We start from the raw sequence: 15388 nt of genomic DNA, 5'->3' as shown, positions 1-15388 counted from the left end.
TATCTCATTTTATTTTTATATGAATTTCTAAAATGGATTAAAAAAATTAGCTTGTTCAATATGAGTAGTTATTTTATACGCCTATATCGAGTTTATAATAACATAGAATGAGAATAATTCATTGTAAAAAAATATAATGAATATTCAAACATGCCATTTTGCACAATCCGAATGATGTACTCCTATTCAATAGGATCGTTAATTTGGGAAATTTTATTCAGTTACGTCCAAAAAACTATTTAGGACGGCTATGCATTTTAAATAAAACTTTAATGTTGGGGTTTTATTCTTTTCCCTATAACATCAAATTTATCATTATTACTGTGAGGAAATTACAATACCTATAACAAATTTTGAAGTATGTCTCCAAACTAGTGTACATATACTTCAAAATTTGTTATAGGTATTGTAATTTCCTCACAGTAATAATGATAAATTTGATGTTATAGGGAAAAGAATAAAACCCCAACATTAAAGTTTTATTTAAAATGCATAGCCGTCCTAAATAGTTTTTTGGACGTAACTGAATAAAATTTCCCAAATTAACGATCCTATTGAATAGGAGTACATTTCCCAAACTAGTGTAATATACTGTGAGAATAATATGCCCATTTTGGATCATTAGTAACGAAGCCATTTTGCGATTAATTTTAATTGGACACTAAATCGTGCTTTTTTAATTGCGGTTCGGGTGCTTAATTATTTTTATAAATGAGGAATATCGCCAAAATACACAGGAACCACGCTAATTACTAAGAATTTGGATAAGTTGACGTAATTTATTTTTTGTACTAGTTTAATTTTTGTTTTGAATGTCACATTTGGAGGAAATTAAATTAATATAAATATGGAGATACCGAATCCGAAGAGAAATAAAGAGGAAATAATAAATAATAAGAGGGCTTGACTTATCCAAGTGAATAACGCCCTCATAAAGTCCTGATTCATTCATAGGTGGAGTATTAAAGATTGATTTTGCTTCCTAAACTTTTGCAAAATAGTAGTACTAGTGTATTAGTTTCCTTATTTTGACTGAAATATAATTGACTAACAAAAAAAGATTGATTTGACAAAGGTTATTTCACAATATAACACTATACAAAATTACAAATAGTTATTACTATTCTTGCAACTATGTTCCTCCGGAATCAACTGTGTTGCTCCCACGAATACAAATAGTTATTACTAAACTTTTATTAGTGTGTATAGCCCGTTTGAAATCGGTTGTTGAATCACTCTAAATGGTGATTTGTAATGTATTACATTATTTTTATGATTATATCATATGAAATAGACTTTGAGTAAATTATTCGTTAACTAATTTAACTTGACTAAATTAAAAATTGTGGTAGAGTTGATATTAGGGGTGGCAAATCGTGCGTGTCGGGTCGTTATCGTGTCGACACGATAACGACACGAACACGATAACAACAAACACGAACACGACCCGTGCGTGTTGGGTCGTTATTCTCAATTACACTTTTGCTAATTAAAGAAATATATTCTTTTACCTAAGTTTCATTTGATATGTTGAAAACAAATGATTTGGGATTTAATAATTTAGAAATATAGGAAGGAAAAATATACTACGAATATGATGAAAGTTGAACTTTTTGTGTGTCACTACTCGGCCTTGAACGATAAAAAAATGACATGTGGGCTTGAACTCACCCACTCTTTTAAGATATAATAAATCAGTTTTGAGTTTCATCTTATTTGGAGATTGAAATATCATACTAGTAATTAATATTTTAGTATAATCTCATTTATATACACTTCAAGTGTTAGAATGAGTATATATAATTATATATGCATAATATTGTCTAAAATTTGAAAACCAAAATTGTACTCCCTCCGTCCCGCACTACTCGCACTTATTTCCTTTTTGAGCGTCCCAAGTTACTTGCACTCTTTCCATTTTTAGTAAAAAATTTCACCTACCGCCGTCATTTTTGACTTTCCTATACACTCATTCCTTAATCTCCGAGCCGAAAAAGAAATGAGCGAGTAGCCCGGGACGGAGGGAGTATTATCTTATTTAGAACTTGGCTAACAATCTATTTCTGAATATCTTCACATTTGGATCTTGAATTGTAATATGTGAAGATCATGACACTTTTATCTCAAATGCGAAGATAATTTAGATATCGAATAGCTTAAGTTCGAGCGAGATATTTAGAAATCTCATCTTTAATTTCTTAGCATCGGCTTGTTTGAATTATCATAACTAGTTTTGGAGTGATATCACCTTTGGCTTATGAGATTTAAAGTAGTATCATCGCTTTTGAGCAGCATTCTATCTAGAATTTGATAAACATTTTCTTTTATTTATGAGCATCATTTCATTTGAAGCCTATAAGAATCAAATAATTTTGAACATCATATTCACAAATTCACTTTTGAGTATTAGGTTTAAAAACTGATTTAATAATATTGTAGCATAATTCATAGCTCGCATCATCTTATCTGGATTCTTAAAATTAAAATATGACTATTTATTAGTCAACTAACAATTAATTTACTAAATGTTTAACTTTCTACAAGAATTGTATGATAGTAAATTGTACTAACTTCTATGTTCACTATGTCTCAATAAACTACTATATATATATATCAACTTCCAAAATATAACTAAAAGTTGCTCCCTAGCTATGATATTATAATTTCTTGAATTTGATTTAAAGTATCCCACTGGTTCTCAACTTGAATAATTAGCATGCAATTATAATGAATTTAAAAATATTTACACAAGAGAATAAGCACTGGGCATCAAAATTAAGTCATAGAATGAAATTCAGCTTGGCATCAATATATTAGTTCACATAAATCTAATTAACCATAATTAATTACTATTACGACCTCAATATGCATTTTTCCCCGAGTAAAATTTTTTACTCATTCCTTTACGATGGATGTATCTCACCACCACAATAAAAAGTATTTTCTTTATATTTAGTTTTTTATAAAATAGAAACTGATAAAAATATATTAATCATAAATAAAATAAAGATTCTTAAATTGTTGGACGGATGGAATACAGTTTTCTGATCGATCAGTTTAAAAACACACAGACTGAAAAACTTCCTATGAAAAGTGTGATTATAAATGCATCTGAAGAAGTGTTAAAACCATATACTATAATTAATGCACAAGGTTTTCAACATCAACACCAGAAAAACAAGAAAGCAATTTTTAGCTAGTTTTTGGAATGAAAGGGATGAGCCAAAAAAATCTTAAATAACATTTCTTTTTCCGAGAAAAAGATTGAAGCCCCGTTTGAATTTTAAACTTTATCATGTAAAATTCATATTAAAAGGAAATAGGAAAGAATTAACTGCGAAAATAAATGGTTTCTTGAAACAAATGTGTACATTACCCTTGAAATAAATTAGTCTGCACAATTAGGAATTTATAGAAAGGGGTATTGGAATAATTAGCAAAACCATTCAAGACTTCCGTTCAAGCTAGATTGAATGATTTTTCTATAATATTTAGTTATATACATGAGAATTCCTAAACATCCATTAAAATTAAATGTCAAATCTATAATGGAAATGAAACAGAAACCCTAATCTGAAAAAAAAGCCATAGAATGGGGGAAAACTAGGGTTTTCTTGTGTAAATTAAAGAAGTTGATTGAAAAAAACAACGGAAGGAACGAAGCATGGTATTTTGAATCTTCGTGCCAAATGGCATAGGATGAAGCTGCCACATGACCTAAGCTTCCCTTCCCCGACTCAAAAGGGAAGCTTAGATCATGCTGGCAGCTTTACCCAACACGATCACACGACGGGAAAAGAAAGAAAGAAAGAAATGAAACAAGTGATCAAGAGAGTTTGTTTGATGGATGAATGAGTGGCAAGATAGAGGGTATAAGTAGAGGAAGAATCAGAGAGGGGAATAGTTCTTCGGCTAAAAAGATAGTAATACAAATTTGAAGAAGAAATAATTAATAAGTGGTCCCAATATTTATATAAATTTAGGTGTAATTTTAAAAAATGTCACGCCTCCACCATGCTGGTTTTTCAGACATGCTAGTGAGAGTATCTTTATAGGAGTATTCTGTAAGAGCATTTATTCACTTTAGGGTTGGATCAAGACATATGTATCTACATGTTCTTAATTATATGTATATATATATGCAGTGTGTTTTATTGTTATAACCATGTAATAACCATATTTAACAAATTTAAACATGTAGTAATAATTTACAATTTTTTTATGAAATCTCACATTATATACATGGATATTCAGTAAATGATATAATAAAAATCTTTCAAAAATTAGGTCATAAAATTAGTATCCAACCCCTACCATCAAAATATTTTTCTATTGTTTAAAAATCACACATTATACATACATACTCAACACTATGAGGCTCATCATGTGTGTGCTACTGCTAAGTATATGGCAATTGATTGAGGGGGACCATATAGTTTTTGATGGTTTAATTTGTTTATAAGTGATGCCTAGCAATGTTCCCATAAAAGTGGCAATTGATAAGGCATATGTATGCTTTTTTAATTGAAAAAGTATCATAACATTCAAATTTTCTTCTTTTTGTTTTTAAACACTCTGCGACATCCAACAATTCAAAATAGAGCCAGCTAGATCAAATCCCAATTTAGAAAATCGAGAAAATGACTTGTTGCAAGATAATATCTCAAAGGATTTGATATTACATAATTCAATACAGCTTCGATACTACTGTATATTCTATTTAAGTTCAAACATTTTTAGAGGGTTGTTAAGATAATACTCGATGTTAGTGTTTGTGGAATTCGAAAAAGATAACTAGCCATACATATTTTGGTTACAATGCCTATTGACATTGTGTTTAGAACTTTTGTGTTCGCAAAAGAGGCCAAAATTTCGAGTACAATAGAATGCTCAAAATTTCCTTAGCTCAATTTTATGCTCGAATTGATTAAATTCTGATCACAATGAGGAGATTTGCGAGCATGTAACTTCGCAAGATGATTTTCCGAGGGCAATGGAGTGTGCCCACAAATTTCCGAACATATACAGTTGCTCGTAAACTATAAATAGACGGCCAGGTCTGTTGACCTTATAATGAGCAAGGGCTGATACTCACAAGCCTTGTGTTTGGACTTGAGTGATTGCAAAACCTTCCAACAAGTTTCATACAGAGCACACACCTGAAATTCTTAATGTGCTTGTTATAATGGGTTTTCCAAGCACATGTACCATTTTTGCAAGCACAAGGGTGCTCATAGGATACCTTTTAGTGCACTACTTTCTTGTCTTTTCTCAAATTCCGATAACAACAATTTTAAATATTAACCATAATACTCACTTCATATATTTACAATAATAGTACTACTTATGTGTAATTTAGGTATTTCGATTTAAGATGTTAATACAGCAAATTAATTAACTTCAAGATTACTTGATTTGATGTGCATCAGTATATTTCTTGATATAACTGATAGAATTTATAAGTATTTTAATTTATAGATTTATTTGAAATTTATATTGTATTTTAATCTATAAGTCTATTGAATATTATAGTGTATAACAACAAAAGAAAACATAGAAATAATATATAATATCATAATTAGATTTTATAAGTATTTTAATACTCCATATAAGAAAACATTATTTTGATGCATAACATATACCATTGCAGCACACAAATCATCTTTAAGAAGAGTTCATTGTGAAAACTAGGATGGAGCCTGCCCTACAGCAACACCAATGATGCCCAAACACACACAAAACAAACATGTAATAACACAAGAGGTTGTGTAAATATGGAGTGGTATACAAAATACAACCTCAACGTAGTCTTGTTTATTCTATTTACGTATGGTTTAAGGCCAACAAAATGGCTTCAGTAAGCTACTGACATTGTTTTACAGAGCATCAAAAGCGTGACAGTGCTCGATTCGATCTCATCATAGTAGATAAATACGAGAGAAATCCACAGCCCCTAATAACATAAGCCTCGGACATAAGTGTGATGAAGTCAGTCAATTAGATTGCTCAGTAGTTTTGGGACCAATTGGCGTCGCTTCCAACTCTAGGCATTCCTGTGTTCCCTTTGCGCGACTCTGCATCCACCTTGAAGGTCAGACCACAAACTTCGCCCGAGCTGTCAACTCTTGGCACGGCCTTCAGTTCGTTAACAGGATGCTCGTAGCTTCGGAGACCTCCAGAAGATGTGTAGAAACATCCTGATGAATACAGAAAAATATGAATTGCTTGATGATGAATGATGATATACTCAAGAAAAACATTTTTCAACCAATTCTATGAGATATGGTACTAACTTGGATAAACCTAAATTTTGAAAACAAGAGACTTCTTTTTATGCCAGCATAACAACTCGGAACTCATTTACAAGGCGATTCTATCAAGCTCCTATTTATACATGCATCCATCTCACTATGATAATATTCAGTCACAGTGACAACAAATAGGCTGCAAAGAATATTACCATTCTCGATTTTACTGGTGATCAAGGGCGAACAAGGTGCACACGTGACATATGACAAGAGCAATAGACATATTTGAGGTGAAACTGAATGCTTAGAGGCTTAGCAATTCTTATGTAGATAAAGTTTCTCATATAACTCAATATGTAAACCTATGAAGCATAATGATTTGAGCCTCTACCAGCCTCTACCAGTTTACCTTATGAAGTACTCCTATTACCTATTTGTACTGAGATATTTCAGCTTCTAGATTTTTTATTAGTCTCAGTATTCAAGGATTGAATTAAGCATCCATTATTTCATAACAAAACCAATCATGCCATGTCAAACAAACACTTGCCAAACTCTTTTGTGTAGTGTGAAGTAAGCTAGACCTTGCTTCACGACTTCTATGAAAAATAGTTAATGATTCGTTCTATCCTCATTCCCATCATTAAAAACAGTACCTTTAGGAAAGGGAGCAAATGTTTTTCCACAACCTTGCTTCACGACTTCTCCATCAGTAGAGAGAACGAGATGGCCATCCGCATCAGTCCCCCAAAAGAAGGGAACACTGCCATCAGCATCCTATACCAAAACATTTAACGTGAGATGCATTGCAAATTTGCAACAAGAATCACAAGATAAGAGTGGTATTTAAGGACTACAGGATTAGAGGATCGCTCACAGATGCTACAAATGCATTGTTCGAAGCAATGTCAAAGAGGACAAAGGCGAACTTCCCTTGAATATCCCTGACCACTTGATCAGCAGGATACGGGCCTCTGTCCCTCAACGTCCTGTAAGCCTCAATAACGATGATCACCTCATTCGCCGTCTTGTTTAACCCATACTGCTGCTTAAGGTGGGCGACGTTTTGGATATGCCCTTCGAACAAGCAGAATATGCCGTCCACAACTGCAAACAGTCTGCAAAGATGACACACACAAATCAGAATACCCAAAGTGATCTAAAGTGGAGTATCAAAAAACAGAGGAGATTAGTGTGTGAAAAAACAAATCTTTCTAATAATCATTTAGTAATTAACCACATAAATCTGATTACAGAGAATGATGCACATAACAAGCATCACAGACAAATGCAATTCATTTACACTACAACCAAATTGAGAGAATCAAATTCAAGAATTTTAACCAATTAAGTGAAGAATCGTGAACAATCTAATGTTAAGAGAAACAAAATGAAACTAAATTCACAAACTCAACATTTAAGATTCACATACATAAGCACATAGCTAAGCTCAATGAAAACAACTTAAAACCTAGTAAATCGGATCACTAAAAAAAGCTAAAAAACCTAAAAATTGAAAGAAACAAAACCTGGGGAGAAGGGGGGTCTGTCGATCAGAAGAGTAGGCCATGAATCCGGCAGAAGCGAGGTTGATGACGACAGAGCCCGGGTGTACGGACGAGAAATAGGTGGCCAAGAACTTGTCTTCCAGTGCGGGAAGAGATTCATTTTGGGGGTTCTGCGCCAATGCATCGGGGCATTTCGCCACCGATTTGTCGAAAACAGCCAACATTTTATTTTCACGAATTGGATTTCTTGATTTCAGTCAATGAAAGAGTGCAAAAAATCAATTAAACCGTTTTCTGTTTAAATAGGAAAAAGGAAGAATTGTGTAGAATGTGTGGCTGGACGGAAATGCCCTTCATCATGAGGATATTAGAGTAAATTAACATGAAGATATTAATAAAAGATAGGGTAGGATCCTATCCAATGGCGTGGCAACAACTAGTCAAGTCACCTTTGTTATTGTAATGGATAATTAAATGTTCTCGAGCACTGCATTTTGAAGACAAATAGCAAGATTTTATCTTTATTTATTTATTAATCCCCCAAGAATTATGTCGAGTTCAGATTCGCAACCCCACTAGTCATCATCAATGTCTATTATTATTATTATTATACCTCGTCGTCCCTATCCTATGAAAGGTCCAAGTTTAAAGTATTCTATGATGGGGCCCTTTGACATAAATAAATACATGGCCCAAGCCCAGAAGATTTAAGTATCTCAACACTAATAGCTAAAGTTGAAGGAACATCGGCAAAGGTAGAAGCAGTGTCGCTAGCCATAAGAGGTAGTGAAAGATCGGAAATGAACTTTAACAACCTCAAAGATTTGCGATGGAATTATTGCATGCTATATCTCCTATGCCACCAAATTTAATGAAATTTTGTAATATGCATGGACTATTTTAGTTATTTGGATATAATTGACTATTAAGCAATATGCACCACCATCAAAACAAGATCGTTTCTTATTTCTGAAAATAAATTGGAGATAATGTATTTGTAATAAATATTAAAAGTTTCCATTTTTATTGCAAGAAAGATGGGATGAAAGTTAAATTCTATAATTTGATTTCACATTCTGATTGATGATAGTTTACAGAAAACTAGTAGTATTGATAATTCCATGTATTTGTGTCTCGCTGTGAGGGACAAAGCATCAAACGCGGCCGTGCGCGACAGGTTTGCTGAATAGTTTTCTAATGTAGACAACCTGAAGGCTGCTCAGTGCAACAAGCAACAAATATTCCCCGATCGTGTACCCAATCACGCGCTTTCGTGTGCTCTCATTTGCTGCACCAAAACCAATCAAAATCGACCTCATCAAAGATTGAATGATGGGAACATAGACAGGTTAGGAATACAAAGGGATCTTACTATGGCGGTGACGATAACCACGTGCTTTAAGGTACCTCTGCTCTAATGTAACAGACGTCAAAGACTCCCTCAGTTCAGCAATCTTGGCATTCACAGGCTCAAAATGCTCTGCAAATGTGCAAGAATATGTTACTCCAGGACAAAATGTAGTAATGTGGAGAGTAACAAGAGACGAGACGAACCATCCTTGGCTAGATCCTGTTGTTTGGGAATGTGGCCAACATGAATGTTGAAGGCGACTGCTTCTGGCGAGTTAGATGGATTGTGGAAGCAGAATTTGTGCATTCCACTGGATACCTTGAAGTCAAATTTGTCACCGGTTGATCCCTTCAAGGAGTAGACTACACTGTTTTCAGGAGTTGTCACCTGCATCAATTCAAGATCAATAATGCTGCCTCGTTTAAGCTTTAGTGAATTAAAATAGTGTCATCAACTTCTTCACTGCCTAAATTGTGTCTTAGCAAGCAAGAAACATGCAATCTGGCACACACAGCTCAATAAGCTTATACAACTCATTTCCACAAGTACAACAATGCTAATCGAATCAAGTGAAAGAAATCAGTTTGTTTTAAGATTGTTCAGCAAAAATCCATCAAAACAGACAAATAGTTGAAAATAGCAATTAGTATATGAACACGCAACGAATTAAAACGGACTAATCCTTAAATATATTTGCACCACAATCTCAATCAATCACCGCTAAAACAAGGCATAAAGAGGAACAATCACAAAAAACACATGATTACAAACAAATGAAGACAAAGGTCTTCCTGTTTCCCAACTCCAACACATTCCACTTATTTAATCTTCAAATAGAATTTCATAGATTCAGATTGTGCAGCCATTCATGAATAAATAATACTACTAGCTCATTCTAAAAAATTCACAGATCTAGAAATAGCGTATATATTTGTTTTTTAATCCACAAAATTAAATAAAATTAGTTCTTCTCCCAATGCAGAAACCAAACACATCGTACGGATGCTGATAAATTATTCTGGGAAGAATTCCTACGCCTAATTCCGCATCGAGAATACTCCACAATATAACTTCACATCGTTCACCATAGACACACAATCATGCAGAAATATATGCATATATAGATGTATAGATAGAAATATAAGTCTAGTACGGTGAAGTCGACTCCGGGATTACTGGATCTCCAGGAAGCGTCGTGATCGACGACGACGAAGTTCCCCGACACGGTGTCGTCCTTGTAGTAAACGTATTCGGAGACGCACTCGACGTCAGTCACAATCAGTGAGAGCGCCGCAGCGCGCCACGATGCGCTCAGCATCAGGAGGCAAAGAAGCGCCGCCGCCTCTCCGCCGCGCCGGCCCATTCCTTTCGCCATCGACATTTCCAGTTTCCCTATTTTGCTTATTTGACTTGTGAGTCAACTCGGTCCTGTTTTTCGACTTTCGTCATGTTAATAGTTTTGCTAGGTGTATCGTGATGACGTGGGATGACGCTATTGGACTAACACAGAGCAGCGTTCGGATGACGTGGCCCGACTTTTTATTTGCAGATTTTATTATTTTCCTCTTAATATTTAAATTCTGAGACTATTTTATTAGTGTGACTTATTCATTGCTACTATAATTAATTGCTAATGCCAATGTATAATGTCCTAAACAAGCACACGTTTTGTCAAAATCCGACACATTTGCATCTCGAAAAAATATCCATTGCTCTGAAAATCTTAGAGCATCCGCAATGGTGGGGATGTCCGTCAGACTTTCCAAAAACACCTCCTGTCACGTCATAAGGATATCCCACTGCACAATAGCAGACATCCACAATAATAAAAATTCACAGATTCATCAAATTAAACAATTTACGAAATTAAAATTTTGACACGGAAAAAAAATATTTAAAAAATCGGGAAGTCCGCGCGGGACATCAGTCGTGGCATCGCAATGGCGGACGTCGTCCGCTGCGGACACCCGGCACTCCGGTCGGACGTTCGCCGGGAAATCCGCCATTGCGGATGCTCTTTAACATCTCTTTCAAGATTTCCTCACGCTTCTTCTGTTCACAAAACAAAATTTTGAAATTGACAAAAAAAAACTAAAACGTAAAATAGGACAAATAATAAGAAAGAGAACTTCCTTTAACTACAATAAATCATGATATATCATAAAAATAACATGAAAAAGTACAAAAATAATATGAAATGAAATGACCAAGAAAATAGTCCAAATAGGATTACAAACCAAGCTTCATTTAAGGTCAAATCAAGTGTGCATGCCGACGACATTTTTCATTTTATTAATGGATCACTAGAGGCGTCCACTATGGCACGGACGCCCGACCGCCGCGCCGCCCCCCTTCTCGCACAGCCGCCCCACCGCCGCGCCGCCCCCCTTCTCGCACAGCCGCCCCACCGCCGCGGCGCCAGCATCCGCCCCGTTTCCACACTATAGGGCGCCGCGGCCATCGCCCCACCCATTCTTCCTCCATTCACCCCAGCCGCGGGCTCGCCCCGAACGCGGCTATCCCGAGTCCGCCACCCCCACCACCCCCAAATGTTGTCCGCCCACCTTCCCCACTATAGCCGCCCGCCCACCGCCCACCGCCCCAACCCGCGGCTATAGCCGCGGGCGTCCCATAGTGGACACTAAGAGCGTCCACTATAAGGTGGACGCGGCGGTCGCCGCGAGCGGGGCGATGGCGGGGCGGAAGCGGGGCGGCTTATAGTGGGAAGGGTGTCCACCGCGGGGGTGGACGCGGCGGGTAAGGGGAGGGACGGCGGACGCGGAATCGCCGCGTGCGGGGCGAGGACGCGGCGACCGGGCTATAGCCGCGCCTATAAGCGCGGCGCCTATAGTGGCACGAAGATGAAGCCGCGGCTATTGCATGCGAATTTTTATTTTTTTTTTACATTTCAATTCACCTATAAATACACCTCACTCCATTCATTATTTTCACACCATTCAAACACACCATCTATACAAATTTCTCTCACTACAATTTGGGGTCGGAAATGAACAATTTGTGGAGAGACAACTGGAATGCTCTGATTCAACAGGTGCAACACCAGGCCGCCCAGGAGGTAGCGGCCCGTTTGGCGGAGGAGACGGAGGATGCGGAGGCTCCGATCCCTCGCACCATTACTCATCGACGGACAATCCCACGAGACCACGTCGGTTCTCACCAACGTTTAATGGATGATTACTTCGTGGATAACCCCCGTTATCCACCCGAGATATTCCGCCGGAGATTCAGGATGTCGCAGCGGCTGTTCAACTATATAGCGACGAATTTGGCGGAGCGTTACCGGTGCTTTACCCTCCGGCGTGATGCGTCAGGCCGGATCGGGCTGTCCACACAACAGAAGTGCACCGCTGCAATCCGACAGCTTGCCTACGCTGGACCAGCGGACATGTTCGATGAATACCTACAGATGGGTGAGACGACTAGCCTCACGGTGCTTAGGCAGTTCTGTAAGGGGATCCGGGAAATTTTCGGTGGGGAGTTTATACGGAAGCCCAACCCGGATGAGTGTCAGCGCCTACTTGATATGCACGGATCGGTGCACGGCTTCCCCGAAATGTTAGGAAGCATCGATTGCATGCATTGGGAGTGGAGGAACTGCCCTGTGGCATGGAAAGACCAGTTCACTACTGGATTCAAAAGCAAACATCCAACGATGATACTGGAAGCCGTGGCAGACTACCGTCTGAAGATCTGGCATGCGTATTTCGGCGTGGCAGGTTCGAACAACGACATCAATGTTCTTCAGTCGTCGCCTCTCTTCAACGAGGAGTGCCGGGGGAAGGGGCCAGAAATCAGCTTCGTAGCCAACGATACGCAGTATAGTAGGGGCTACTATTTGGCAGATGGAATATATCCGCGGTGGCCCGTATTCGTGAAGACTTTCCGCCAACCGGTAGGACCGAAGAAACAATATTTTGCGCGCAAACAAGAGAGTGCTAGGAAGGACGTTGAGCGGGCTTTTGGTGTCCTCCAATCGCGGTGGGCTATTATACGGTGTCCGGCACGAGTTTGACATGAAGATGATGTCGCGAATATTATGTTAGCCTGTATCATATTGCATAATATGATAATAGAAGATGAAGGATTTGCGGCAGAGCGATGGGCGCCGGAAGAGGGTGCAAGTACAAGTCACGGTGTCGCCTCCGAGCCGATCCAGATGGGCGTACCACTGAGCAATGAATATTTGATCCAACGCTTCGCTGATATGCGCAGGACCACATCACATAACATACTGCAGGCCGATTTGATTGAAGAAGTGTGGGCACGTAGGGGAGGTAGTGGCGTTGTGTAAACTTGGTAGTGATTTGTACTAGATTCAATGTAGTGTGTGATTTTAATTTTAATTTAGTGTGTAATTCTAATTTTAATTTGTATTTTATTTTTATTTTTAATTCGTATAGTCGGCTTCTTCTAATCCACTAAGAGTCCGATAAATTTGTTCTTAATTACTTGAAATATTATAAAATGAAAGTTGATTATAAAATTTGGGGCTATTGGAGGTGTCCACTATAGTGGCGGACACAAAATTTTGGGGCTATGAACAAAAAACTGGGGCGGGGCTATTGGGCGTGTCCACCTTATGGTGGACATCCTAAAGCATTGTTGTCCTTCAAATAGTCTAAAGTTGCCAAATCTGGCCGCCCTGTCTCTATCTACAAGGGAAAAAAGTAAAAAACACAATGTCATCTTCACGTCTCTCCAACCTCTACTATACATTTATTTATGCCTCTCTCTCTCTCTCTCTGCCTCATTAGAGGAGAGATCTTTGGTTGGTAAGAAGAATGGAGCACAGTTGTGAGATTCAAGTGCCAAGAGTCAAACTAGGCTCCCAAGGTTTGGAGGTAACATACATAAGATCTCTAATAATGCTGCTTTCTTGTGCTATTTTTGATGCTTAACAGAAAACCAAATGGTTCTTACTAGGTTTCTAGAGTGGGGTTCGGATGCGGGAGCCTCTCCGGCATCCTGAATGCTCCTCTCCCCCACGAAGCCGGATGCGACATACTAAAACAAGCATTCAACAGAGGCATCACCTTCTTTGACACTGCCGATATCTACGGCAAACAAGGCCACAACGAGCTCATGATTGGCAAGGCTTTGAAAGATCTGCCTCGTCACAGAGTTCAGATTGCAACTAAGTTTGGCGTTTCTATGACGGCAGACCTGACCCAGGTTGTGGTGCAGGGCAACCCTGCCTACGTCAGGCAGTGCATCGACGCTAGCCTCAGGCGGCTCGATGTGGACTACATCGATCTGTATTACCAGCATCGCGTTGATCAGTCCGTGCCTATAGAGGAAACTGTCAGTACCATCAGATCACTTTCTTTTAAAATAGATTGGGCTATACTGACTTCGTGTTCTTCAAGGTTGGGGAGATGAAGAAGCTGGTCGAGGAGGGGAAGATACGCTACATTGGTTTGTCTGAAGCTAGTGCTGACACGATCAGGAGAGCGCACGCTGTGCATCCAGTCACTGCAGTGCAGATGGAGTACTCTCTGTGGACTCGAGACATCGAGGAAGATGTTCTTCCACTTTGTAGGTTAGTCTGAATCTGGATACTAATCTCAAATTTCTTTGTTGATGCAATCTAGTTTATGTTGGTTTGGTAGGGAACTTGGAATTGGTATAGTAGCATATAGCCCTCTTGGTCATGGATTCTTTGGTGGGAAAGGAATGGTTGAGAGCTTGCCTTCTCAGAGCATCCTGGTAACTTTTACACATATTTTCTGCACTTTGCTCTCCTAGTCTTACCTTGTTTGTCTGCACAGACGTTCCACCCGAGGTTCACTGGGGACAATCAAGAAAAGAACAGAGCTATATACAACCGGTTTGCTGGCTTAGCAGCCAAGCATTCTTGCACCCCTCCTCAGCTAGCTCTAGCTTGGCTTCTCCATCAGGGTGAAGACATTGTTCCCATACCTGGTACCAGCGAAACCTTGACTTGGGACTTCTTGTGCTTTTCCATAGATGTAAGATATTTCTCTGTACGATGCTTTCAGGGACGACGAAGATTGAAAATCTGGAAGCTAACACTGCATCGTTGAGAGTGAAGCTGAAAGCAGAGGAATTGAAAGAAATTGGTGAGGCAATTCCAGTTGATCAAGTTGGTGGTGATAGGGATCTTGGCACCTTTACCAAGTTTGCATACAAGCTAGCAAACACACCACCCTATGAAAAATGATAACTGTCCCATCCCATCGATGAATAAATACTGGACACAACACCACCTCAATAAACATGAAGCTTTTCATTTATGGAAG

General features: G+C 38.3%; 3 protein-coding genes across 4 annotated transcripts; 1 reads left to right on the top strand and 2 right to left on the bottom strand.

Moving 5' to 3' along the window:
• Nucleotides 1-5749: 5749 nt before the first annotated feature.
• LOC121809631 (stem-specific protein TSJT1-like) lies at nucleotides 5750-8040 on the bottom strand. Its single transcript, XM_042210357.1, has 4 exons — nucleotides 7778-8040; nucleotides 7126-7366; nucleotides 6905-7025; nucleotides 5750-6197 (listed from the first exon to the last, which is right to left on the bottom strand). The coding sequence occupies exons 1-4, from the start codon at nucleotides 7978-7980 to the stop codon at nucleotides 6007-6009; spliced, it is 756 nt and encodes a 251-aa protein (XP_042066291.1). The 5' UTR covers nucleotides 7981-8040; the 3' UTR covers nucleotides 5750-6006.
• A 754-nt stretch (nucleotides 8041-8794) lies between these two features.
• LOC121808271 (transmembrane emp24 domain-containing protein p24beta3-like) lies at nucleotides 8795-10516 on the bottom strand. Its single transcript, XM_042208669.1, has 4 exons — nucleotides 10261-10516; nucleotides 9311-9494; nucleotides 9129-9236; nucleotides 8795-9044 (listed from the first exon to the last, which is right to left on the bottom strand). Exons 1-4 carry the CDS (start codon nucleotides 10486-10488, stop codon nucleotides 8911-8913), a joined length of 654 nt encoding a protein of 217 aa, XP_042064603.1. The 5' UTR covers nucleotides 10489-10516; the 3' UTR covers nucleotides 8795-8910.
• Nucleotides 10517-13812: 3296 nt separating this feature from the next.
• Nucleotides 13813-15382, top strand: LOC121808270 (perakine reductase-like). 2 transcript variants are annotated; one of them, XM_042208668.1, is made up of 6 exons: nucleotides 13813-13969; nucleotides 14052-14429; nucleotides 14495-14667; nucleotides 14738-14834; nucleotides 14897-15050; nucleotides 15128-15382. In XM_042208668.1, the coding sequence occupies exons 1-6, from the start codon at nucleotides 13910-13912 to the stop codon at nucleotides 15307-15309; spliced, it is 1044 nt and encodes a 347-aa protein (XP_042064602.1). In that variant the 5' UTR covers nucleotides 13813-13909; the 3' UTR covers nucleotides 15310-15382. The 2 variants fall into 2 exon arrangements, with proteins under 2 accessions (XP_042064602.1, XP_042064601.1); XM_042208667.1 differs by having other exon boundaries at nucleotides 14720-14834.
• Nucleotides 15383-15388: the final 6 nt, after the last annotated feature.

The sequence above is a fragment of the Salvia splendens genome, chromosome 6 (assembly GCF_004379255.2).
Source record: "Salvia splendens isolate huo1 chromosome 6, SspV2, whole genome shotgun sequence".
In the NCBI taxonomy this organism is placed as follows: Eukaryota; Viridiplantae; Streptophyta; class Magnoliopsida; order Lamiales; family Lamiaceae; genus Salvia; species Salvia splendens.
Note: the sequence above shows the minus strand (reverse complement) of the source record. Positions and strands in the feature narration are given on the sequence as shown.